The sequence below is a fragment of the Capra hircus genome, chromosome 16, assembly GCF_001704415.2.
Source record: "Capra hircus breed San Clemente chromosome 16, ASM170441v1, whole genome shotgun sequence".
NCBI classification, from domain to species: Eukaryota; Metazoa; Chordata; class Mammalia; order Artiodactyla; family Bovidae; genus Capra; species Capra hircus.
Genome location: NC_030823.1, coordinates 78140231 through 78166229, shown reverse-complemented (window position 1 = coordinate 78166229; position 25999 = coordinate 78140231). Strand labels below are relative to the sequence as shown.

General features: G+C 63.7%; 2 protein-coding genes across 2 annotated transcripts in view; both read left to right on the top strand.

Moving 5' to 3' along the window:
• ASCL5 (achaete-scute family bHLH transcription factor 5) lies at positions 277-801 on the top strand. Its single transcript, XM_018059971.1, has one exon. It carries the CDS (start codon positions 277-279, stop codon positions 799-801), a length of 525 nt encoding a protein of 174 aa, XP_017915460.1.
• CACNA1S (calcium voltage-gated channel subunit alpha1 S) overlaps positions 2122-25999 on the top strand; it is a gene marked incomplete at its 3' end in the record, with an annotated part of 52902 nt that continues 29024 nt past the window's right edge. Inside the window, 10 exon segments of the mRNA XM_018060837.1 lie at positions 2122-2367; positions 3755-3860; positions 16558-16697; positions 18805-18947; positions 19073-19225; positions 19822-20027; positions 21205-21308; positions 23427-23572; positions 23989-24070; positions 25800-25960. Of these exon segments, the coding sequence (XP_017916326.1) occupies positions 2216-2367; positions 3755-3860; positions 16558-16697; positions 18805-18947; positions 19073-19225; positions 19822-20027; positions 21205-21308; positions 23427-23572; positions 23989-24070; positions 25800-25960 (1393 nt within the window).

Sequence of the window (25999 nt, the reverse complement as noted above, 5' to 3'; positions counted from 1 at the left end):
AGGACCAAGAGCCCAGCGCAGGGCTGCCGGAGCCACCGGGCTGCGCCCCTGGAAGGCCCGCGCCCGGCCTGGGATCCCGCCTCTGCGCGGCCGCCCAGTCCGCCGCGATGGCGCGCCTTAGGGGGACCTCGGAGCTTCCCCCGAGAGCAGAAAGAAGCGCTGACCAGTCCGTGCGCCCCGAGCCGCGGCCGGCGATGTGACTCGCCCCGCGCGTAGGGCGCGCAGACCCGAGCCGGGGCGACTCGGGGCTCGCTCGGTGCGGCTCCGCACGGCACCATGAACGGCGACCCCTGCCGGGCTCTGGCGGCCCGCCGGCCCGCAGCGGCCCCCGGGTGCTTGCCCCTGGGCATCGGGCCCCCTCCGCGGCCGGCGCCCCCGGCCGGCGCCGAGCCCCTGGGCACCGTGCCCTTCCTGCTGTACCCGGGCGCCGCTGGGCCGCCCTACTGCGACGCGTACGCGGCCGCCTTCCCGGGCGCGCCCTTCCCTGGCGCCCTGGGCGCCTGCGACTACCCCTTCGAGCCCGCCTTCATCCAGAAGCGCAATGAGCGCGAGCGCCAGCGCGTCCGCTGCGTCAACGAGGGCTACGCGCGCCTCCGCGGCCACCTGCCCGGCGCCCTGGCCGAGAAGCGGCTCAGCAAGGTGGAGACGCTGCGCGCCGCCATCCGCTACATCAGGCACCTGCAGGAGCTGCTGAGCGCCGCCCCCGACGGCGCCGCGCCCCGCGAGCCCCGGGCGGCGCCCTCCCTGGCGCCCGGCTCGGCCGAGCCCTCCTGCGGCGAGTTGGAGGAGTGCAGCCACTGAGCAGGCTGCGGCCGCCCGGGCTCGGGGGGCTCCGGGTCCCCGGGGTCCCCGCCGACCGACGCTACGGGGTCCGCCGCATCCTCCCTGCGCCAGCGCCACCCGGGCCCCGGCCCCGGCCCTTACAGCCGGAGGACACGGGGCACGAGAGAGGCCACCCTGGAGTCGGGCTCCGGCTTCGCCTCAGCCCCGCGCGGGAACAGGTCTAAGCCCAGGTTCCCGTGTGTACCCGGCCACTGCAGCCCTGATCTGTAAACCCCGGGGCCACAGGCGCAGCCCAGAAGGCAAGCCTGCTTTGATGGGCGGGCCTCGCCTGGACTCTCCAGGAGATGGCCTGAGACACCAGCCTCTCTTTGGGAGCTTGCCAGCCCGCCTCCCAGGGACACCCAGAGGGCGAGCTGCAGGCCAGGCAGCTTGCACCCAGCCCAGGGTGGGGTGGCGGGGGAGGTCGTGTGGCCCGTGCTGCTCCCTGGCTTCCTTACTGGAGGACCCAAGGCTCCCAGCCCGCAGCCCCCAGCCTGCAGTGTGGCCTTTTCCTTTCCCAGGTCGGGAGGGGACTGCTTCCCCTCATCCTGCGCTCCGTGGCATGCAGGCCGCGTGGGTGTATGTGCTGTGTTTGCACCAAGGGGCTAAATAAAGACGCTGGGCTCTGTGGTTCCGGGTCACTGTCCACCTCTCTTCCCTGGCGACCCAGTCTCCTTCCACTCAGAGCACTTGCCTGCGGGGGGTGTGGGGCGTTCTGTTCGCTTATGCATTCAGCTGATGTTCAAGCAGAGCTCAGTACCTGCCAGGGGCAGAGTCCCAGGGGCAGACACCCGCCCCTTGCACAGTTAGGGGCGCTGGGGTGAGGTGGGGAACAAAGGTGTGCACACCCAGGAGCCCCCCACCCAAGGGGCGTGGGGGTGAGAGTGGAGGGTCTTGGCCAGACGGCTGCGGGTGGAGAAGGCAGGGAGGGCTGTGGACTCCTACTGAGCAGGGCCACCCAGCACCTTTTCTGGATGGTGTCTTGGGGTGGGGAGGGGGACTAATCTTGACATCCAGGAGCTGGTGTCGGTGGTCCCTCCGTGGGCTCAGTGAGTCTGGGGGCTCTAGATCACTTCCTGAGCTCTCTGCCCGCCGCTCCAGCTTGGGCCTGCGTGTGACCCTCCCCCTGCCTCCTTGGGGACATACCGGGATGCCGCCGGCTGGGCTGGGGAGGGGTGACAGCTGCCTGGCTGTGGAGCCTGGGGCTGGCCAGCGGGGAGCCAGGGGAGGCTAATTTTACCCCTGGAGCAGGGAGAGTGATCCCGCCCCGCCCGGCTGGCTCAGCAGGGCAGGCGCCCCAGCTCGTCGCCCAGTCCCGGAGGCGGGGGGCGCTGGGACGCAGGGAGGAGAGGGCAGCAGTAGGTGAGCAGGACAGGCCGAGGCCGCGGGAGCCATGGAGCCGGCCCCAGCCCAGGACGAGGGCCTGCGGAGGAAGCAGGCCAAGAAGCCCGTCCCGGAGGTCCTGCCCAGGCCGCCCCGGGCCTTGTTCTGCTTGACCCTCCAGAACCCCGTGCGGAAAGCCTGCATCAGCATTGTCGAGTGGAAGTATCCTTCAGGGGCTGTGCGGAGGGGAGGAGGGGGCTCAGTGATCACAGGCTCTGGGGGCCCGGCACTGGGGCCCAGGGGTGCAGCCGGGGGCTTTGGGAAAGGCAGCCCTGGCGCGGGCGCAGGGGGCTGGGGGCAAGGCGCAGGGCCCCGAGGCCACCTCTGGAAGGTGCTGGGAGGCGTGGAGGCCCTGACATGGGACGGGGTGGTGGGGGCCGGCGGGGCTGGGAGGCCGGTGGGGTGGGCACCGAGCTCTGTGCAGACATCAGGCCCGGCTGGGCCGCGCGCCCTGGGCACAGGGACGTGACCCCCTCCATGCTGGCATCAGCTCCGGGAGGAAGAATGATGAAAATGCCCGGCTTGCTGGGGCCGGGGCGACAGGCATGAAGGCAGAGGGAAGGCTGTTGTCATGGAGGTGCTGAGCGCACCGGCTGGGAATATTTGGAATATTTCTGAGGGGCTTTGGAAGACCGGGCTCCCACCAGCTGTTGCCTAGAAGAAAGAGAGTGAGGGAGGTGCAGGGGCAGAGAACCCGGAACCGGGGCGCCTGGTGGGACCGGGCCTGCCCCCACACTGCTGTGCCCACCCCGGGGCCCCTGCCCGTTCCGTCTGGGGGGCCGAGGGCCTCTCTCGCCTGTCTCCTGGTGCCTCTCCAGGCCTCTGCCCTGAGGCCACCTCTCCCCAAACCCAAGGAAGGTGGCTGGGAAGGGCACGGGGCCTTCCCGTGAGCTGTGGACACAGGGCGCATCCCCGCCGTCTGCTCACGCACACCTCCGCTCCTCCGTGTTCACCCCTCAGTCCCCGCCACCCCCACCTCCCCTGGTGGCCTCCCCAAGGGGCCCTACTGCTCGCCAGCAAGTCCAAGGAGCCTGGGGGTGCCCTCTGGCAAGCAGCTGGCTCGCCCTGCGCAGGGGGTGCTGGGACCTGGGGGGTGCAGCTGCCGTGGGGCAGTCTCCCCTGCTCAGGCCACAGAGGCCAGGTTTCAGGGCGCACAGCCGCTCCCCGTCCTGCTCCAGGGGCCTCACCCAGCTCGCACCAGCCCAGCCTCCCTGGCTGCTCCTTCAAGGCCCGGAGGACTGTCTGACTGTAGCGCCTTCAAGGGGACAGAGGGGTGGGTGGCCGGGTGAGAGGTGGGGGTGTAGGGATTGAGATGGGACTCAAGACTCCCTGAGCGTTGGAGCTGAGTAGCCCCATACGGGAGCCCGTGCCTCGTGGTCCCTGAACTTCTCAGTCAACCCCCTGATGGAGGAGGGTCCCCGCCCGCACCCCCGCCAGGAGCAGAAGTGCGATGTGGGCCCGTCGCTGGGCCTCGGTGTCCACAGAGACCCCCAGTGCACTCTCTGCTCCACCCGCAAGTCCCGCGTCTCACTCCTTGACTCCGCTGCAGACCCTTCGAGACCATCATCCTACTCACCATCTTTGCCAACTGCGTGGCCCTGGCCGTGTACCTGCCCATGCCGGAGGACGACAACAACAGGCTGAACCTCGGCCTGGTAAGAGAGTGTGGTCCCACCTCTGCTGGCCTGCTGCCCAGTGGGGGATGCTGGAGCTTCACCTCCACCCCCCTGGGAGGGTAGAGACCCCTGTCCCCGAGACATGCAGGGTGGGCTGAGCAGCTCTGAGCTCCGCAGGGAAACCTGGCTGGGCTGGGTTCTGTCATATCAGCAGCCAGCACTGAGCAAGTACCCACTGTGCCAGCTCCGTGCTAAGTGCTGAGGCAGTCCAAGCGGGGGCTGGAAAGGAGTGTCCAGACTCGGGAGCATTTAAGAAGGGAATGAGTTTGCTAAGAACAAAGATCGGAGAAAACAGGGGCGCTGCGAGCTCAGCAGGCTGACCTCCTAACAGGCCGGAGAGAGGCAGCGCTTTCCTGGTTTAGAAGCCAGTTTTTATAGCCTCAAGACAAAGAAAATTCCTGCTGGCAGGTTGCTGCTGGGTGATTGGTTAGGGTGGACTTCCCAGGTGGCACTAGGGGTAAAAAACCCACCTCCCAAAGCAGGAGCTGTAAGGGACATGGGTCCATCCCTGGGTGGGGAAGCTCCCCTGGAGGAGGGCACGGCATCCCGCTCCAGTATCTCACCTGGAGAATCCCATGGACGGAAGAGCCTGGTGGGCTACAGCCTGTGAGCCACAAAGAGTCAGACGCAACTGAGTCAACTTAGCGCGCGCGCACGCACGGTTGGTCAGGGTGCTATAGGGTGAGCACAGGGTCAGCGTTTGGCCTAATTTGGAGTCAGGAAGCTTGTTAGTGATGATCAGGGGGCTTTGGCAAAGGTTACGCAGGGCCTCAGTCAGCTCTGGAGGTGGCCTTGGTTCTGGCTCCACCCCTGTGGCCGGGGGACTCACCGCTGAGCACCGCGTGAGAGTGGGCTGTGTCCTCCGCACCACAGCCCCTAAGCCAGTCCCGTTCGGCAGATGCAGAGACTGAGGCTTAGTGAGGCCAGTGACGGGGCTGAATGCTGATCTCCCTTCCCTGGGTGTGACTTGGAAGAAACGTGCTTCTGTGGAGCTTGCTTTTCTGCGGGAGTTTATGTCAGCACCACACTCCCTTCGGCCCAGCACCCACAACACGTCCACAGGCCAGGGAATGCTGCAGCTGGAGGGGGTTTCCTGGGTCAGGTTGTCTTGCTCCTCCCTGCCTCAGTCTGTTTGTGATGAGAAAACGGAGGCTTGGAGAGGATAAAAGATGGACTTACCGAAAGCCAGATCATAGTCCAATGCCCGACGTTGCCCGAGTGCTCATTAGACGCCCGGCTCTGCATGAACATTTTGCTTTATTGTCTCGTTCCTCCCCCGTGAGGCCGTTAGACCCTTTATGAGACGAGGAGACTGAGACCGGGGGGTCTGCGTTCCCTGCCCAGGGTCCCCCCACATGTCTGTCTTCCCAGAGAGTCTGACTCGGGCTCTGACTTTCAGCCTTGACTGGATCACTGTGCTGCCAACGTGGCAACAACCTGGAGGCTCCGGGAAAGCCACTGGAGGCCATGGCCCTGGGCACCTGCCAGCCAGGCTCCCGGGGGACAGGGCGGTGCACCCCTTCATGTCAGCAGGCGTTCCGGGCACTAACTCTGCAGGGAGGGCAGGAGGAAGCCGGCCGCATGTGTCCAGGGCCTGGAAGGGCAGCGCTGTCTGTGCCTCTGTGTGGCGCTGCTTTCCACGGGATCCATCTATCTTGGGTTGGGGAGAAGCTGGGAGTCTAAGTGTGTGCTTGGCTATAATTGGAAAAATGCAGAGAGTGGGATCCGACATGGGGGAGGCAGGTGAGGGGAGGCACTCCTCGGAGCCCGGGTCCCGGGACGGGTCCCTTCTCTATGCCCTGCGTCCACCCCGCCCTTCAGGGGTTCCTGTCTGGGGGCGTTGGTTCCATTTCAACTCCCTAAAAGGTTGACAGCTTTGGAAAAGCACTCCATCCTCCGGAGAGTATCAGAGATCTTAGCAGGCACGTTGCCTTCCATCTTAAAACAAAGCAGCCCCCTCAAAAAGTCCAGACAGTGCTGTGGGCTGAGTGAGAGCGCCTGCAGAGATGAGGCAATGCGCGCCCCCAGGCAGGACCACGCGGGAAGCCTTCCCAGACAGCCACCGCCACGGCGAGGGTTGGAGCTGGACCGGCTGCTGCTCGTCCGCGAGGGACCCCCACTGTGAGGGCCCGGGTGGGGGGGAACGCTGAGGCCGGCTCCCGCTCCCGCAGCACCCATGGTTCACACGGCTCACACGGCTCCCCACTCACATGGCTCATACAGCTCACACGGCTCACACGGCTCACACGGCTCCCCACTCACACGGCTCATACAGCTCACACGGCTCACACGGCTCACACGGCTCACACGGCTCCCCACTCACATGGCTCCCTGCTCACACGACTCACACGGCTCCCACGGCTCACATGGCTCCCCGCTCACATGGCTCATACAGCTCCCACGGCTCCCACGGCTCCCACGGCTCCCACGGCTCACACGGCTCCCCACTCACACAGCTCCCTGCTCACACGACTCACACGGCTCCCACGGCTCACATGGCTCCCCGCTCCCACGGCTCATACAGCTCCCACGGCTCCCATGGCTCCCACGGGTCACACGGCTCCCCACTCACACGGCTCCCACGGCTCAAACAGCTCCCCGCTCACACGGCTCCCACGGCTCCCACGGGTCACACGGCTCATACGGTTCCCCACTCATATGGCTCATACAGCTCACACGGCTCACACGGCTCCCCACTCACATGGCTCCCTGCTCCCACGGCTCATACAGCTCCCACGGCTCCCATGGCTCCCACGGGTCACACGGCTCACACGGCTCCCCACTCACACAGCTCCCCGCTCACACGACTCACACAGCTCCCACGGCTCAAACAGCTCCCCGCTCACACGGCTCCCACGGCTCCCACGGGTCACACGGCTCATATGGTTCCCCACTCACATGGCTCATACAGCTCACACGGCTCACACGGCTCCCCACTCACACGGCTCCCCGCTCACACGGCTCATACAGCTCCCACGGCTCCCACGGCTCCCACGGCTCCCACGGGTCACACGGCTCATACGGTTCCCCACTCACACGGCTCATACAGCTCACACGGCTCACACGGCTCCATGCTCCCACGGCTCCCACAGCTCCACCTCCCTGCCTTCCCTGCCTCTAAGGACAGACTCTCAGCTCAGGCCGCGACCTCTGGGGCCCTGGGCCCCCTGGCAGGACCTGTCCGAGGTCCTGGGAGGGTCAGGTTTATGCCCATGCGCCATGCGGTGTGTCCGGACAGCTGTCCCCAGCCAGGGCTGCCTGTGCTGTGGCCCGCTCAGTGGTGCCCGGCAAGGTCCAGTCCCCCACCCCTCCAGTGCTCAGCGTACCCCTGGGGGAGGCCTGTCCCCGTCAGGCGGAAGCAGTGGGCCTGTGTGCAGGGGGACGCCCAGTTCCACACCCAGCTCAGGCCGGGGCACAGCTGGGTCATGGGGTGGGGGGGGTGCCTGGGCGGGTCTGCACCCGCCAACATTAAACAGGCCGTAGCCCACCAGGAGAGGCTGCCAGGGGGAGCACGGTGGCAGGAAGGTGTCCCAGCACCTTCAACAGCGCTGGCCTGGGCCAGGCCCGCACACGCCCCGTCCCTGGGCCACAGAGGCTCCCCGACTCCGGGCGACTGCAGGCTGGTGGGGGCGTGCCTCGTGCAGCTGGCCCCTCACTTGGGGGGGAGCCCTGACACCTGTTCTGAGAACAAGCACACCCCCACCCCGGGAGGCTGGGGCCCCTCCGGGAGCCACTCCGGCTCCACCCACCAGCTCTCAGCCAGGCTGACGGGCTGAGCTGGGGGCCCCCGTGACGCTTCGTCAGGGGGAAGCCCTGGGTCAGAGCGGCAGGGGAGGCCGAGGCCCAGAGACGGCCAGGAGGCCTGGGGAGACGCCGTGGTCCGAGGCCTGTGAAGGCGGGGTCGGTGCCCACGTCCCGACCACTGTGACGGCGTCCCAGCCAGCAGGGGGGATGTGGGCCCTGCCTCAGCCAGGCGGGAGACGCAGATGGTGGCTCAGAGAGGGGCCCTGGGGCTGCAGCTGCGTGATCTCGGGCGAGTTGCTGCGCTACTGTACGCCCTCACCTGTAGAGGGGTTAGCGCCGTAAACTTCCGAGAAGGCTCTGCCTGAGTCGAGACCTGCAGGTTGTGCCACCTCGTCTAGCAGCACAGGAGCCCTCACTGTGCTGAGCCTCAGCACCCCCGTGGGGCTTCCCGGCCGCAGAGCCCCGGTCACAGAGGCCTGGGTTGTTCTGGACTCAAAGGATGGAACTCGCATCGATGACCAAAGGATTATCTCAGACAAGATCTTCCTCTTCACCCCACCCGCCATCTGTGTCCGACCTCCTTAACCCTTTTCTTCTTCCAACATCTGATTTATCTGGACGGCTTTTCTGGCCTCCACCTGAATGCCATCATCACCATCTTTGTCCTGGTCGTCATCCGTTGGGCACCTGCCCTGTGCCAGGCACTGCTCTGACATGCGCAGGGCCTCACTGCCCTGAATGCCCACCATGGCCCCACAGGGCAGCACAGTTTTATAGACGAGTAAACTGAGGCACAGTGCCCGTCCAGTGGGCTCTGCAGCAAACCTGGACCCTTGGTTGGGCACTGGGCGTGGCTCCCTCCTCATCAGAAGGGGACGCAGGAGGTCTCTGCTTCCCCGGGGAGTGGTCCCAGGTGGGGCTGGAGGAGGGGCCGTCCAGGACAGCAGCTCCTGGTGCCTCCCCAGGATCCCTCTCTCTAGACTGTGGAGTTGCTGCCACGCAGGCCAGGGAGGAAGCTCGGAGACCCGGCCCCACATCCACAGCCCCCAGAGGGCAGGCAGGCTGCTGTGTGCCTGCAGGACTGACCCACACTGCCTGTGCCAGGGGACCCCCAGCCTAGTGCAGGTAGCGGACGCCGCTCACACAGGCCAGTGTGTGTCAGGGAAGCAGGAGGGCAGAATAGACCCTGAGCCATCCTGGGGCCAGTGGGAGGGCAGAAGGGTGGAAGCCCAACTAGGACCCAGGGCGCCGGCCGCAGCCCAGGACCCCAGGAGGTCAGCTCCGCCGCTCTAAGGCCCATCTGCTCCCTGAAGCCTGAAGGGGCCCTGCCCCGGGGGGGACCCCCGACTGAATTAATGAAGGGAAACATTTGGGAGCGTCTCCATGCAGCCGGGGCCAGAGTAAGGGACCCACGCGGAAAATCAGCGGCGGCAGTGCCGGAGTGACCAGTTCTGGGGCAGCTGGAAACATTGCTTTAGCTGCTTATCTGTCACTGTGCCCACAAGCAGAGGGTAAAGACATGACTCTGATTAAAACAGAGAAGGAACACAGGTCATAGGCTGATTCAGCGCATAGAGACCAGGAAGCCGGGCACAGCTGGTTCAAAGAGCTCGAGAAACAGCAATCTATGACCCTGGAGAAAACATGACAGGCTAGGGTTGCCGGATGAGACACACAGCGGGCTGGCGTCCTACAGCGTGTGTCCAGCAGGGACGGTCTCTGTCAGGCAGGAGTCTGTGCTCCTACTGGGCAGAATCCTGAGAGTCAGAGGGACAGCCCCAGGTCAGTGGTTTCCAGGGTCGGAAGGGGAGGGGCTCTCAGTGACAGTCTAGAGGCTGGCGGGAACGTGTGTCCTGAGCGTGTGTAAGCATGTGTCCTGGGCATGTGTCCTGGGTGTGTCTCCTGAGAGTGTGTCCTGAGCTTGTGTAAGCATGCGTCCTTGACATGTGTCCTGAGCATGTATCTTGGGTGTGTGACCTCGGCGTGTCTTGGGTGTGTGTCCTGTGTGTCCCGAGTGTGCGTCCCAGGCGTGTCCCTAGCGTGTACCCCAGGCGTGTGTCCCAAGTGCGTCCCGGGCGTGTGTCCTGAGCGTACTGCTCATGTCTACAGGGCAGAGGCCAGGGGTCTGCTCCGCTGCCCCCAGTGCACAGGACCGCCCCCTCCTGCCGACCAAGAGCCGCCCACCCGCAGGAGAGGCAGGGCGGAGGCCCCAGCAGACCCCTCGTCCAGGCCTGCTAGCAGAGGTTCCAGCAAGGGCCCGGTGCTGACTTCCGAGGTCGGGAGATTTGCTGACGCTGGTCAGGCTGGCCTGGGGCAGCCAGGGGGCTGAGGGGCTGGCCCTCCCCACCCCCACCCCGCGCCTGCCGGCCGTCGGGCCCCTGACATTCCTGGGCTCGGATTGCCGTCTTTTTATAGGGTCCGGAATGCGCCCGCTGCCGCTCAGCCCACCCCACCTCCCCAGGAAGCGGCCCACACTGGCCTTGCCTATCAAAGACCCCGGGCCAGCTGGGCACAGGGGTCCAAGCCCGGGCCACTGCTCGGGGGTCTGGCGAAATGCCTGCCCTCTCCCATCGGGGGCTCAGAGTTCCCCACACTCCTCCGTGCCCCTCTCAGCCCAGGTGCTGTGTGGGCACCGAGAGGTGGGTGGGCAGAGTTGGAGCTGCCCTGCACGCCTGGCCCAAGATGTTGGCCCCGGAGGCCCAGCGGAGCCCAGGCCTCAGGCAGCTGCAGCGCCTGCCGCCCCCGCCCCCCACCCTGGTCTGGCTCTGGTGCAGCTCCCTGCAGTCTGTGAGCCCCAGCTGCGGGGGGGGAGGCGGATTCCCCGTCCTCCAGAACTGTCGGGGGAATGTGTCTGTCCGGCCACACGGGGGTGGCTGAGGAGGTGGCTGTCGCCTCCCCTCTCTGTCCCCTCCTTGTGTTCCCAGCCCACTGCCAAGCCCTGAGGAACCCAGGCCTGGAGGGCAGAGGATAGGATCTGACGAGCCCCCCGGGGGTCCCCGTGTGAATTTTCTCCCCTCCCAGCATGACATGGTGGTTGAGGTCATGGGGCCTGGGTTCTCATCACGGCCCTGCCAGTCGGCCGCTGTGTGATCCTGGAGAAATTACTTAACCCCTCTGTGCTTTGGTTTCCTCATCTGTTCGGTGGGGATAGGAGTGCTGCCCTTCCAGGCCCCTGTGAGGATGACGTGCGTGTGTGTGTGTCTGTGCACATGTGCGTACATGTGTGTGCATGTGTGCGCGTGTGTCTGTGTGTGTGCATGTGTCTCTGTGTGCACGCACGTGTGTGCGCGCACATGTGTGCACGCATGTGTGCGTGCGTGTGTGCATGTGTGTGTGCAACTACAGGAGGTCCTGGCACACCAGCTCAGTGAAGCAGCGCGGTTGTCAGCACGCCGGCCCAGGCCCCATTTCCTGCCCATGACGTGGGTGCCTCGCTTTCTTGCCCCCCCAGGTGACTGGCTCCCCCTGCGGCCCTCAGCCCTGCCACCCACCTCTGGACACACTCCTGACCCCCTACCCAGCGCGGGCCCCACAGGAGCTGGCTCTCCTCCTGTGAAGGGAAGCAGAGGCCAGGGAGTGGGGACAGGCTTAGGTCTCATCCATGCCGGGAGGGTGCGTCAGGATGAATGCAGCTACTACCCTCCCACCAGCGGGCCCTCCTCCCAGCCTGGAGGCTGAGGGGTCCTGCAGACACACCCCAGGGCCTGCAAGCCCGGGCACTGGCGCCTCAGGCCGCAGGCCAGCTCCCCAGTACGCCAGGGGCTGAGCCAGGGCAGGTGGGCCAGGGCCTCGGCCCCACCTCCCTCACGTCTGCGCAGGAAAAGCTTCAGAGTAGGGGTGCCCAAGAGGCACCCCGTTTGCTCCCAGAAGCTGGCCTCGCCTGGGCCCTACGCCCACCCCTCCAGGATGGACAGAACTGGACCGTGCTTGGTCTCCGCTCACTCACTCCGTGGCCCGGCCCCGGTCTCAGGCGGCACCCGGCAGCCCCATCCACCCTCGCGGCCACAGCCTTCTAGACACGTGGTTCCCCGGGCCACTGTCTGCTGTCCCTGCGGGCAGTTTAGGAAGCAGGAGTCCTTGGCAGGGCTGCCCCCTGCGGTCTCAGGGGTCCCCCAGTGCCCTCAGACCCTGCCGCAGCTCAGGGAGCTGTGAGGAAGCAGGCTCTCGAACCTCCAAACCCTGGGCTGAGGCTCTGTTTTGCTGGGGAGATGGCCCCCCACTTCAAGCCCTCCCACACACTGGGGCGAGGGGTTTAGGAGACAAACCTCCCGACCTGCCCCCTACGTCTCCCGGGGCAGCGGGCCCAGGGTCTGCTTGGGGAGCAGACCGGGGAGGACCCGGGGTGGGGAGCATCTTGGAGTAGCAGCACCCGGGGGCCTACTCCGAGCACGGCCGTGAGACCCCACGGCGCCCCCTGCACACAGGCTCCCTCTCTCAGCCAAACCCGCTCCGGCCCGTTGACGCAGATGGTCCTAACGGTGAATGACTGTGAGTGGAAAAGCTGAATGCTCCAGGCCCACCCCAGCAAGATTTGTGTCTGAACAGGTCACAGCGCCTGGGCCCTAAGGCAGGAGCCTCAGGCCTGGGGGTTGGGGAGGACCCGCCGCCTTTGGAACTGTGACTGGAGCTTCCCGGCTCCATCACCCTGCCCTGGACCAGCCTGCCGGGCCTTTCTGTGGACCCTGCAGGGCCCAGAGCCCTCCAAGGGGCCGCTGGCGTCAGGGATGCTGGGGTCCAGGCCCGCTGTCCTGAAGGCCCCAGTGTGGTCAGACAGGGGGACCGAGGCCTGCGGACCTCCGAAGGGAGCCCCGCCCCACCCCCACCTCCCCACGGAGCCCAGGGCCTCGGGGCACGGAGAGTCGAGCCAGGATGACTGACCCCTGGAGACAGAGGCAGCAGCAGGATGGGGTGCGGTCTGAGCCCCGCTGTTCTCAGCCCAGGGCTTAAGGGGGTCTGGCTGCAACGCCCCCAGGAGCAGGGGAGTCAGGGTCACAGAGCAGGCCCGCCTCCAGCCAACACTAGTTCTGGAGCCCCAGTGAGCAGCCTGTCTGCGGAGGGATGTTTGCTAGTTAAGGCCCTTCCTTGCAGGGGTTTCTCTGGGGGCTCAGTGGAAGAATCTGCCTGCAATACTGGAAAGCCAGGTTAGACCCCTGGGTCAGAAAGATGCCCTGGAGGAGGGCATGGCAGTCCGCTCCAGTGCTCCTGCCTGGAGAATCCCGTGGACAGAGGAGCCTCGCAGGCTGCAGTCCACGGGGTCGCCCAGAGTCGGACGTGACTGGAGCGACTCCACGCGTTGCAGGGAGCTGGTCTCAGCTCCTGGTCAGACAGGCTCATGGTGCTCACCCAGGCAGTGCCAGGGCTCTGGGGTGGGCACTGTCTCCCTGTGTGGGTGTCAGAGCCTGGGGTCCAGCGTCCCCTCTCAGAAACGGAGATGGCGAGGCCTCTGAGGCGTGTGGCATCAGAGATGGGATTTTCTGCTGTGTATTCATTCAGCAAACGTTCCTTGAGGCCCTCCTGTGTGCCAGGCGGTCCCACGTGCTCCAGCATGGAGCTTTGCGGACGACCTACGAGGCCAGAGCTGTCTGTGGCTGGAGTGTCCTGTCCTCTGTGGTCTGACCGGTGCTCCTCCCCTGCGGACCTCGTCAGCGCCGAGCTCTGCGGGCTGGCCCCGGGGCTCGCTGCGTGGCTTCCGTGAGCCCACCTTGGCCTGTGACCTGCCCGCGTGCCTGGGAGTTGTACATGTTGCTCTGACAGTTCCCAAAGGCCGCTTCTGGAGCCTTCATGGCGCCCACCGCAGGTGGGGACCGAGGGCCAGGGCTGGGGACACTGACGCCCACGCCGGTGCTGGACTCAGGGGACGAGGCAGCAGCTCCAGGCTGTACAGTGAGGCGGGCGGACGGTCAGGAAGGACGAGACGGGGCGTGGCAAGCGGCGTCAGCTGCTGACAAACACCCCAACCTTGGGATGAAGATAGCGGGGGGAGGGAAGGAGGGGTCCTAGGCCCCAGTGATGACGCTGGAGCTAGGGTCCCAAAGAGAGAAGGGTGCGGTCGTGGGGCTCTCTCAGAAGGACAGTCCCGGCAGAGCAACAGCAAGGGCAGAAGCCCTGAGCCCCGGTGACGTCAGGGGAGCCGTGCCTGGCGTGGGGGTGGGGGTGGAGTCCTGCCACGAAACCTTCCCTCACGCCCCACCAGCAGAGACTCAGGGACGCCGCCTAAGGTGACCTTTGCCCGCTCCCCAATCCCATTGCTGATGGGGACCACTGCCTCTTCTGTTTGGCGGCAGAGAAACCACGGGCAGCCCCAAGCTTCGGGACCCCACGTGTGGTCTCAGGGCTGCAGCTGGGGGAGGGGTGGTGAAGAGCGCCCCATGTTTGCGGGGACGGAGGGACACATGGGAGGAGCTCGCCCTGGGAGCTCAGAGGGCTGTTGGCAGGTGCGAGGTCTGCTGGGCTGAGGGGCCCGGGGATGCAGGCAGAGGGGCAGGGGCAGCGGGAGATCCAGGGGCCTGGATGTCATGTGGGGGGTGTCCGGGGGTCGTATGGGCCTAGAAGGTGTGGGGGCACAGGTTGTGTGAGTTTGGGGGCAGGCGGGTCAGAAAATGTTAGGGTGCAGAAAGGTTTGGACATGGTAGGTGCTGGGGCCCAGGGCAGAGCAGTGGGAGGCGTCCAGAGAGAGCCAGGTGGGAGTCCCACTCAGCAAGTTGGTGCCATCGGCCTAGCCAGGACCGTGTGGAGGCGCGGGATCTGGGAAGGGGCGTTCAGGTAGAGGTGGGACACACGGAGCCCAGCCCTGGACGCCCCCGGACATGACCGCAGGCCACGGCTCCGTGAGAACCAGCAGGGCGGTGCAGGGGACACAGGCACAGCCGAAGGGAAGGGGGGGCGGGGGGAGCAGGCAGCCAGGGAGCTCCAGGAAGGCTGGCCACCGGGGCCTTCAGATGGCCTCCAGGGTGGCGCTTAGTGAGCAGCGGGGACAGAGCCAGGGCCAGGGGCCTGCGGTGACTCCACGTGACCCCGTTCCTGTGGCGGAGGAAGGGGCCCAGCCCCCTGCCTCGGCGGGACGCATGTCCACACAGGTGCCCACGCAGAGCTCGGTAACTCCACGCGCGTCAGGGTCGGGCCGGAGCTAACAGCAGCGGACCCTGAGTGACCCGTGGCCTCGACAAGCTCCCTGGTGGCCAAGCGGAAGCAGGATGGGCAGGGGCAGGTGCAGGCGCCCCCCTCCCTTGCCAGTGTGTGGCCGGCCGCCTGGCCTGTGAGCTCTGCAGCTATTCTGGGCCCTGTTTTCCCTCCGCTAAGCCCACTTCTGCCCCTGGGGCAGCAGCCGCTGGAGCGTTTAAATGCTGACTTGACTTCACTCACTTCTCCTTCTGCCCCCTCGGGCTGCCGGACTCCCAGTGGCCTGCCCTGCAGGGGACGGGACCCCCATCCCCCTCAGCTCTGCTGTGCCGCCCCCACCCTCGCAGGGAGCCGTGGGATGGCCCCTGGACAGTGACCCCCACCAGGGCCATGGCCCCAGTTCCTGGCTGCCTTACTTAGCTCAAGCACAGGCCCTCCACAAGCCCTTCAGCAGGATGCAGCCTTACCTTCCAGTCCTACAGTGCCGTTTTCTGGAAGAAGGAGAAAGCTTTGGGCTTACAAGCTGGTGGAAGAAATAAAGGGCCCATTAAGGAAAGCAGGCTTAGCCCACATGTGCCTCAGTTTTCCCCTCTGGATAGAAGGGGAAACTGTGCTTTTAGGAAAATTCTCTAAATACTAAATGGGGAGGTCTCTGAGACCGGATCCGTGTGAATGAGCTGTTGGGGACCTTGCCTCCCAAGCATACCCTTTTGGAAGTAAAAGTGAATTCTTGTCCGAGCTGCTAACCGGGTGGCCCTAACGTACCAATGGCTCTGCCGGGTGCTGGCCAGGCGGGGGCAGGTGACCCCGTGGGGACACAGGTGTGGGTGGTAGGGCTCAGGCCTCCTCGTGTAGGGCCGTCCAGGAGTCAAGCCTGCGGGAGGCACGGGGCGGGGGCGGGTACAGAGCTCTGAACCCTGGCTCAGAAGACAGTGGTGTCAGCCTGGAGGCCTGACAGGGTGAGCTGCTACTTTGGAAATAGCTGCCTCCTGGACCCGGGGACAGGGAGGGGTGACTGGGCCAGGGTGGGGGTGGGGGGGCCGGAGGAGCCCCCCTTCAGTTGGTGGCTGGGCGGTGGGGGCTGAGCCGGGAGCCTTAGCCCCTGAACTCTGGGGCCCCCTCCACGGCAGTGACCCCACAATGCCCCTACCCTGCGTGATGGTGCTTGTGCCCGCCAAGTGGTGCCTGTCAGCTTTGGATGTGGGCACGTGGGCTGGGCGGAGGGGGTCACAGAAAGTGGATGAAAGGGAAGGCTCTGACCAGCCTGGAAGGCTGGAACCCTAGTGAGTGCTCCCCAACCCTCCTCCCGTGAGTCCTCGGGATGAGGGAGAAGACGCCCACACAGGAGCCACGTGGGGCCTTCATCCGGCGGCTGTCCAGCCTGTTCATCCATTCATCCCATTCTAGCCTGGAGATGCAGAGTCATTTTTTGAAAAAAGAGGAACTTGCCTGGTGCCCCAGAGGTTGACTCTGCCCTTCCACTGCAGAGGTCGTCATTTTGGTCTCTGGTCCTTGAACCAAGATTCCACAAGGCAGCGTGGCCAAAAAATTAAAGAGCAAAAAATCAACACCGCCTATATTTTAGTGAGTAAGACAGGAAAGGAACCAGGTAGAAACACCTGTGGCTTTTGTAGCTGGGGATATGCTCAGAAGACAGAGCGGGAGGAGGAACAGAGGACGTCAGAGGCGGCCCCAGGGCCTGGTGCGGCCCCCTGGGGAGGGGCCCTGCGGGAGGGAGGGACCCAGGTGGTAGGGTAGCAGGGGCAGGAGTCCCGAGGCGGCTGAGCCCTGATGTGACCCCCTCGCCCCGCAGGAGAAGCTGGAATACTTCTTCCTCATCGTCTTCTCCATCGAGGCCGCCATGAAGATCATCGCCTACGGCTTCCTGTTCCACCAGGACGCCTACCTGCGCAGCGGCTGGAACGTGCTGGACTTCATCATTGTCTTCCTGGGGTGAGAGAGGCTGGGGTTCGGGGCTGAGCCTGGCGGGGACCCCAGGGCCCAGAGGCGGGTACAGCGATGAGCAGGGTGGGGGCAGTGGGGGCACCAGCCAGTCACACCCTCCCCAGCCGGCACTGCCAGCCTGCTTGCTTTCTGCACACACGGCTGGAAACGCGTGCCTGCTTCCAGGACCCAGCAGTTCCTGGACGTTCATGAATTTCTCAGCCTTCATTATCATCTCTCCACGGACCTGTGTGGAGCACGTGTCTCTTGAGTTCACGAGAACGGACATTTGGTAACCTGCAGGAGTCTGCATGGGGTTCCCAGGTGGCGCTGGCGGTAGAGAACCCGCCTGCCAATGCAGGAGACGTGAGATGCATGTTCGGTCTCTGGGTCGGGAAGATCCCCTGGAGGAGGAGGACCTGACAAGCCACTCCAGTGTTCTTGCCTGGAGAATCTCATGGACAGAGGAGCCTCGCGCCCTCCTGGCGCACAGCCCACGGGGCCACGAAGGGTCAGACACGACTGGCGGGGCTGAGCACGCAGGAGGCACACGAGTCCGCTTGGGCCGCCGCGGCGAGACGCCGCAGACCGGGGCGGACACCGCAGGAGCGTGTCTTCTGACTCTTCTGGAGGCTGGAAGTCCAAGGTCAAGGTGTTGCCAGGTTTCTCCTGGGGCCTCCCTTCTTGGCTTGCCGATGGCCACCTTCTTGCTGAATCCCCATGTGGTCCTTCCTCTATCCACACACACCCCTGTGGTGTGCGTGCCCATGTGGGGTGTGCCACGTTTCCTCTTGTACTAAGGGCACCAGTCAGACAATTAGAGCCCACCCTAACAGCCCCCTTTTCACTTGAGTCGCTTCTTTAGAGTCCTATCTTCAAATACAGTCATATTCTGAGATCCTAGGAGTTAGGGTTTCAGCGTATGAACTGGGAGTGGGGTTGGGGGGAGTATGGCTAAGCCCACGACGTAAGATATAGCAGCCACCACCTAACTATAACAGGGCTTCCCAGTGAGCATGTACGGTTGTGAGAGCTGGACCGCAAAGAAAGCAGAACGCCAAAGAATTGATGCCTTTGAACTGTGGTGTTGGAGAAGATTCCAGAAGGTCTTGCTTGTACAGCAAGGAGATCAAACCAGTCAATCTTAAAGGAAATCAACCCTGAATATTCACTGGAAAGACTGAAGCTGAAGCTGAAGCTTTAGCATTTTGGTCATCTGATGCCAACAGACAACTCACTGGAAAAGTCACCGATGCTGGGAAAGACCAAGGGCAGAAGGAAAAGAGTTCGTCAGAGGATGAGATGGTGGGACGGCATCACTGACTCGAAGGACATGAGTCTGAGCAGGCTCCAGGGGGTAGGGAAGGACAGGGAGCCTGGTGTGCTGCCACCGTGGGGTCAGAAAGGGTCAGACACGACTGAGCGACTGAACCAAACACACAACTTACTCCAGAGGCTGCTGTCTTAACCACTAAGCCGCCCTTCAAGTCAGTAAGAAGCATGGTGCTTACTTACCAATTGTACAGTACTGCTCTGGGCAGAACACAGAGAGGAGGGGGATTCTGTGAGTCAGCCTCTGCCCTGGACGCACTCCTGGCTGGAGGTCGCGCTCCTGTGTGGTGCGGTCCAGGGGCAGCTGTCAACAGGATACAGAAGGGCTTGGGACGGACCTCAGAGCACCCTGAGAGCAGGAAGGATGGCCGGGGCTTTGTCAGACGGCAGCAGGAGGAATGCCCGCAGGAGAGCCAGCCCTGGGCTTTCTCCTCCCGACCACCCGCCACCGGTGCCCGGCGGCTGGAACCGCCCACCCACTCTGGGGTGTGCTCAGCCCCCAGGCCTGACACAGATGCTGTGACCCCAGCGCCTCCACCCACACATTCAGGGCCAGAGTGGACATCACCGATGGGCCCGGTGTTCGTCTCACTGAGCCTGAACACAGCTGCGGGTCTTCTCTAAAATCCCCCGGACAGACAGACATCACCAGAGCAGCCCCCGGCGTGGGGCCCCATGCCTGCCCCTCCCCACCTCCCTACAGGTCCCCGGACGGGACAAGGGCCCCGACCCCGGGCAGAGGCCTAGCTGACCGCGGCCCCGTCTCCCCCTTTGGTCGCCGCAGGGTCTTCACCGTGATCCTGGAGCAGGTCAACCTCATCCAGAGCAACACGGCCCCGATGAGCAGCAAAGGCGCGGGCCTGGACGTCAAGGCGCTGCGGGCCTTCCGCGTGCTCCGCCCGCTCCGGCTGGTGTCCGGGGTGCCCAGTGGGTGGCGCAGCCCTGCCCCTCCCCCGGCCTGCTCCCTGCCCCGGTTCTAGGCCCCTGCGGGCTTGGTGTCCCGGGAGGGCCAGGAGAGCGAGGGAAGCTGAGTGCGCGCCCCCGCCCCGCAGGCCTGCAGGTGGTCCTCAACTCCATCTTCAAGGCCATGTTGCCGCTCTTCCACATCGCCCTGCTGGTGCTCTTCATGGTCGTCATCTACGCCATCATCGGCCTCGAGCTCTTCAAGGGCAAGATGCACAAGACGTGCTACTTCATCGGCACGGGTGCGCTGCGGGGCGGGGCCGGGCCGGGGCGGGGCCGGGGCGAGGCTGTGGGCGGGGCTGGGCATGCGTGCGCTGCGGGGCGGGGGTGCGCTGCGGGGCGGGGGTGCGCTGCGGGGCGGGGGTGCGCTGCGGGGCTGGGGGCGGGGGCGGGGGTGCGCTGCGGGGCTGGGGGCGGGGCGGGGCGGGGGTGCGCTGCGGGGCGGGGGTGCGCTGCGGGGCGGGGGGCGGGGGCGGGGAGGGCTCTGTTTCAGCGCCCCTGACGGAGCTCTCAAGTCGGCGGGAGGCCCTGCCCACACCTCCGCCCCCGCTGCCTCCTTCTGCGAAGCTCTGTGGGTACAAGTGATCGGCGTGCCTCGCAGCCTGGGGTCTCTAGAAGCCTCGCCTCCAGGGAGGTCTGCCTGGAGCTGCTGCCCGCAGGCGTCGCTGTGCCTACCCATATCCGTGGATCCCTGTCTGGATCCGTACCACGCTCCCCCAGCCTCCCTGCGGTCTGCACCACATGCCCCCGCGGGGCTGTCCTCCCGATTTCACAGTCTTGTTGAGACGCCCCCTCCCGTTCCCGCCTGGGGCTCACTGCTCTCGCCGCCCGCCCTCAGACATCGTGGCCACGGTGGAGAATGAGAAGCCGTCCCCCTGCGCCCGGACGGGCTCCGGCCGCCCCTGCACCATCAGCGGCAGCGAGTGCCGCGGCGGGTGGCCCGGCCCCAACCACGGCATCACCCACTTCGACAACTTCGGCTTCTCCATGCTCACCGTATATCAGTGCATCACCATGGAGGGCTGGACAGACGTCCTCTACTGGGTGGGTCTCGGCCCGAGCCTGCCGGCTGTCCCCTCACCCGTGGGCTCGGGTCTGTTGGTGGGGCTGCCAGTCCTGGACCCCGGAGGGCCCGCTGCTCCCCTCACCTCCAGCATCCCGGGGGGAGGGGTTGGGGTACCACCTGTGTCCGCAGCCCCAGGAGCAGTGAGGATGGAAACCAGGAGCTCGGCGGCTTCTGTTTCAGCTCCTACCTTGTCCCCAAGCCTGGGTGTGAGTGACTCGCCCCTGATGGCCAGGAATCTCAGATTTCCCGAGGGAGGAAGGGCCTGGAGAGTCTCTCTCCTCACTGCTGGGCAAGGCTGCTCTCCCATAAAAAGACGATTGGATAGCAGGTCCCTGTCTGTGGAATAAAAATACCAGCTCCATCATCAGATAGTTAGATGGTTAGTGAGTCTGTTAACTGGGTCCCCACAGTACCGATGCACACCCAGTGTGTGGTCCTCCTGTTGAGAAGGTTCTTTTTTGGTGTTACTCAGAGCTATTTGATCCTCCAGTGATGGAAGGCATGATCCCATTTTCTGGATAAGGAAACTGAGGCTCAGAGAGGTTCGGTGACTTGGCCTATGGTGGCTAGTGAGTGACACGGCCAAGACTGACCTCTAATCCCCCCAGCTCCAACCCCGGAGCCTGGCCAGGGGGTGACACTGCCTATGTGGGACAGTCGGAGAACTGTCAAATGCTTTGCAAACGTAAAGGATTAGTGTGACTGGCTCTTGTGAGCTCAGATCATGGGAGCCGGTTATTAAACGTTTCAAAGGACTGTCACACGTGTCGTTTTGCCTGTGACCAGCCTGTGAGGGGCGAGCTCACATCGTCAGCTCAGGAGGCGCTGGAACAGGACTCAGAGATGCCGGGGGACTCACCGCAGCCACAGGCGGTTCCTGAAGGAGCCGGCCGGGTGCAGGTCGAGGCTTGGAGTGTTTCTACTGGGAGAAATCTTGGCTGGAGAGGAGGCTGGAGGCAGCCAGCAGGACGGGGTCCAGGCAGGGAGCCGGGCGGTTGGAGGGAGGCAGGGCTCCGTCCCGCCGGCCAGGTAGCCATCAGCAAGGCCCCAGTGCTGCGTCTTCAGGCGGGACCCAGGTGGCCAGGTGCGGCGAGCGGGCCAGCTTGCGGAGGGCCTGGGCCTGCACGCCGGGGACTCACGCCCATGTCTGCCCAGGTGAACGACGCCATTGGGAACGAGTGGCCCTGGATATACTTTGTCACCCTCATCCTGCTGGGCTCCTTCTTCATCCTCAACCTGGTGCTGGGCGTCCTCAGCGGGTGAGGGGCTAGAGGCAGCTGGGGCGGGGCCGGGGGGGGGGAGAATGGAGGGGGAGGAGGGGCGGGGAGGGAGAGAGGGAACAGGGCAGGGGGTGTGACTTAGAACGCCCACTCCTCCCCGGGTCCCCTTTAGATGGGAGCAGGCTCCTCGCTAGCAAGGAAGAGCGAAGATGCAGGGAGAGCCCCCCTTGCTCCACCCCCTCCCTCCCCCTCGAGCCTTCTTCCATCCTCGCTTCCTTTGGCCCCTGTGCGTGAAGCCCCCGAGACCCCGGCCTGCAGCCCCTGGAGGTGCAAGGTCTGAGGCTCAGCTCCAAGAATGGCCTCCGGGCTGAGCGTGCAGACTGGGGCAAGGGGCCCTGGTTAAGCCTGGCACTGCTGCTGGCTGGCTGAGTGGCCTTTGCCAACTCCCTAGCCCCTCTGTGCCTCAGGGTCCACCCCTGACACAGAGGAATAACGTCAGGGCCTGCTTCACAGGCTGTTTGGGAGAACGCACGAGTCTGTTCCCATAACGTTCTTAGAGCAGAGGCTGGCACACCACAGGCGCTGCGTGCTCGTGGTCATGCCTCTGTGAGGCTCCACTGCAGCCGTGGCGGGCAGCCTGGAAGTGGCCACCACCAGCCCCAGGAGCTGCCCTCCTGGCACTGGGTGGGGGGGGCTCTGTGGACTTGGAGAAGAAGGCCCTGCTTCCGTTTCCATCGACTCTAACTGAAACTCGACCCTTCTTTCATGGAGTGGTCACGGCGCTGCCCGTGACTCGTCCCAGTGGGAAGCCCTTGGCAGATCCCAGCAAGCATCACTGCCTGGAAAGATGACGGTTTTTAGGACTGAGACTAGATCTTGCCAATTAATGAACTACTAAAGAAGCATTTGTTCAGCTGCTAAGTCATGTCCGACCCTTTGTGACCCCACGGACTGCAGCAGGCCAGGCTTCCCCGCCTTTCACCAACTCCTGGAGTTTTATATGTAATTTCAACACCATTTCTTTATGTCTCAACAACTACATGTTCATACCACTGGTTCCATTGTCAGGCTCTGGTTTCCAAATGAAACACTTTACAGCGCTGCCCAAAATGCTCCCAAACCCTAACCCAAATGGAGCATTTTCCCCATGGTTCTGAGGAGGGACCCACAGCTTTCACAGGAGCCCCGAACAGACCAGGGCACAAAGTGGCCAAGAACCCCTCTTGGACCCTGCCCGGCAGTGTGAGGGCGCAGGCAGTGTGAGCAGACCCTCAGGCTGGCTGCGCCCCGCCCCTCAGGCTGGCTGCCCCCGCCCTGCCTGAAGCCTTCCCCAACCCTCAGGTCCCCTGTACGACTGCTGCAGTCTGGTTTCTTTGAGGCCCAGCAGCCCCTACCCGGCCCCCGAGGCCTTAGGTCTGTAAGCAGAACTAAATCCATCAGGCAGCCTAAAAGGTCAGGGCTGCAGGGAAAACGAGTGATACGAGGCAGGCACTATAAACTGACTAGGGCCAGACTTCACTGGGGCGCCTGCACCAGCTGCAGGAGGCAGCAACAAGCCAGAGCCTCCCTTGCTAGTTCCTGGGGCCGCAAGAGGGGGCCGAGGTGGTGTGCCCAGCCCTTTGTGGTGTTGAGTATATGGGGCATGTGTAGTAAGCTGCTGCTCCGGGCTCTCCAGAAACGGCAGTTGGGCGTTTTGTTTCTTTTTTCAGCTTTGTATAGTTCGGTCCAGAGTCTACCCCAGCTGCATGCACGTATTTTTAGTCCCACGTCGTTTCTTTGTATCTTTGCTGCTGGAGGAGAGGTGTGTCCAGGTGCAAGCAGTGTGCAAAGGGTCACAGGTCCCAGCCTGTCTCGGGAGGATCCAGGCAGTTCTGTTGGGCAGTGGATGGTCGTGTCACTAACCCTTGCCCCAGGTCACCCAAGACGAGGCCAGAGAAATGAGATGGGATGAGAAGGAACAATAGAGGGGGGCCAAGTGCGCCAAGTATCCTGGAGGACTGGGGGCAGGGCTGCCCTCGGCCCCTGGAAAGTCCCCAGACCCGCGCGATACCCAGGCCAGGAGGGTGGGTGCGTCCAGCCTCAGAAGGGGCTCAGTGACCCAAGAAGCTCCATCCCCGCAACTGGTTCCTCCTCCTTCTCCTCCCTGGCCCTGTGCAGGGAATTCACCAAGGAGCGGGAGAAGGCCAAGTCCAGGGGAACCTTCCAGAAGCTGCGGGAGAAGCAGCAGCTGGAGGAGGACCTCCGGGGCTACCTGAGCTGGATCACGCAGGGCGAGGTCATGGACGTGGATGACTTGAGAGAAGGTGGGAACCATGGGCGACGGTCAGCACCCCGCCCCAAGCTGCCCTTGTGCCAGCCCCCGTAAGGGCATCCCCACGCCCTGCTCCCCCACAGCCCCAGGGCTTGACGAGCAGGACTGAGGGCCCCACTTTGCAGATGAGGAAGCATGGCCCGTAGAGGGCAAGCCTGGCACCTCGAGGTGGAGGTGGCCAGGTGTGCCCAGAGCCCGCCCAGAGCACTGACTACCAAAGTACCCCGCTGCCCCCAGGAACCACCCTCCCGACTGTGCAGGCTCTCTGGCTCCCGGGAATCAGGACAGCGCAGGGGGAGGGGTCCAGGCCCACGCAGGGCCGCTGTCCCAGGTGCCCCTGGTCTGTGCCCTTTCCTGGTGCGTCCAGCCCAGAGGGGAGCCTGGCCACCCGTGCCTCTCTGTCCCCAGGGAAGCTGGCTCTGGATGAAGGTGGCTCCGACACGGAGAGCCTGTATGAAATCGCGGGCTTGAACAAAGTCATCCAGTTCGTGTGAGTGTCTGCCCGGCTCCGAGTCCCCCCCAGCCCCAGTCACCCGCCGTGGGTGGCTTCTGGGTCACGTTCCCTGAGTGTGGGAGGAGGGCATTGAGCAGATGACCTATTTCCACATTGCGTGAGGGAGACACTGGGAGCTGGTGGGGTAATTAGCCCCGGGAACCTCTGCTCCAGCAGGGGAGGTGGGCAGCGTCGCAGGCCTCTGGGGCAGGGCCTGGAGCCCTGGCATCTTTGTCTCAAGAGGACTGTGTGTTTGTTTGATTGGCTACTTCCAAATTCACACACAACTGTGACTTTGAGAGATCCAACAATAGAGAAATGCACCAAAGAAAAGATGAAGTCCTTGCTGCCCTTCAAAGAGGTAACCATGGTAACAGATTTGCGTCCCTCCAAGGCTGCTTCTACGCATCCATCTCTCCTACATACACATGCATGCGTGTGCACACACGCACATACACACACGAGTTTTTTACATGACAGGGTTTCTCATACTGACCGCCGTCACTTCAGAACAAACAAAAGGACCCAACACACAGGAGGGCTTGCTGGATACATGAATGCGACCCACACATGAACTGGAAGCTGACATTCTAAATTTAGAATGCTCTATTTAGGGCAAATTTATACACACAGAAACTTGTTTTAAAAAAAGACTTTCTTTTCTTGGAGCAGTTTCAGATTCACAGCAAAACTGAGCAGAAGGTGCAGAGACTGCCCACCTGCCCTCCCCTTGACCATGCCCAGGGCCCCCACCATCAGCACCTCCACCAGATGGGCCCTTTGTTACAACTCAGGAGCCTGCGTGGACAGCATCATCACCCCGAGTCCAGTTTATGTTGGGGCTCATCCTGTGTTCGATGATGCATACCCACCATTATAATATCATAGGGAGTATTTTTGCTGCCCTAAAAAGCCTCTATTTTCTGCCTATTCACACCTCCACCTCCTATTCCTGGCAACCTACCACTGAGCTTACTGTCTCCAAAGTCTTGCCTTTCCCAGAATATCACAGTGTGTGATCTCAGGCGGGCTCTTTTTATTTAGTGACACGCATTTAAGGTCCCTCTGCAGCTTTGCAAGGTGTGATAGCTCACACACACACCTTCTGGCAGTAAGTCTTGGAACATAAAATATTCCACAGCATGACTACGTCATAGCCCAGTTAATGTGTCCAGTTGGGGGCAGTACAAACAGTGCCGAAGGAAACGGTTGTAAGTTCATCTCTGCCCGGTGGGTTCCTAGAAATAGACTTGCTGGGTCAGAGGGCGTGGAGATTCTGAACCCTGGTAAACGCTGCACAAAGGTTGTGCCAGTGATGGAGGCGCCCCTTCTGTGAACCCTCCCCAACACCAATATGACCAATTTGCTAAAGAATTGACCTTATGACCAGGGAAACAGGGCATCCCAGTGTGGCTTTACTTAAGATGGAAACGTATGGAGCCCTACTCTGGGCCTGGCACTGCGCTAAACTCGGCACCTGCGTTGTCTCTAGTGACCCCCAAGGTCAGCATCGCTGCTGTTCTCCTCTGAAATGTGGAGATATTTGCTCTAGGAGGCAAGATTTGCCACTTGTCTCTGCAGCTCACATTCTTGTCTCCTCTGGTGTGGCTTAAGGAGGGAGTGCCTGGTCAGACTAAGTGTGGCCAGAGCAGCCTGAAGGAAGCCTTGGGGAGGTGGGGGCTCTGGTAACACAACCTCTTCCCCTCCCTCCCTGCCTGCTTCTCAGCCGACACTGGAGGCAGTGGAACCGCGTCTTCCGCTGGAAGTGCCACGATGTGGTGAAGTCCAGGGTCTTCTACTGGCTGGTCATCCTGATCGTCGCTCTCAACACACTGTCGATCGCCTCAGAGCACCACCACCAGCCTCTCTGGTTGACCCACCTGCAAGGTGAGACACGTGACTGGCAGGCAAAGCCAGTGGTGCCTC

Excerpts from the sequence above, each read along its gene's own strand:
- ASCL5 (XM_018059971.1), top strand. The coding sequence starts at position 277 with ATGAACGGCGACCCCTGCCGGGCTCTGGCGGCCCGCCGGCCCGCAGCG.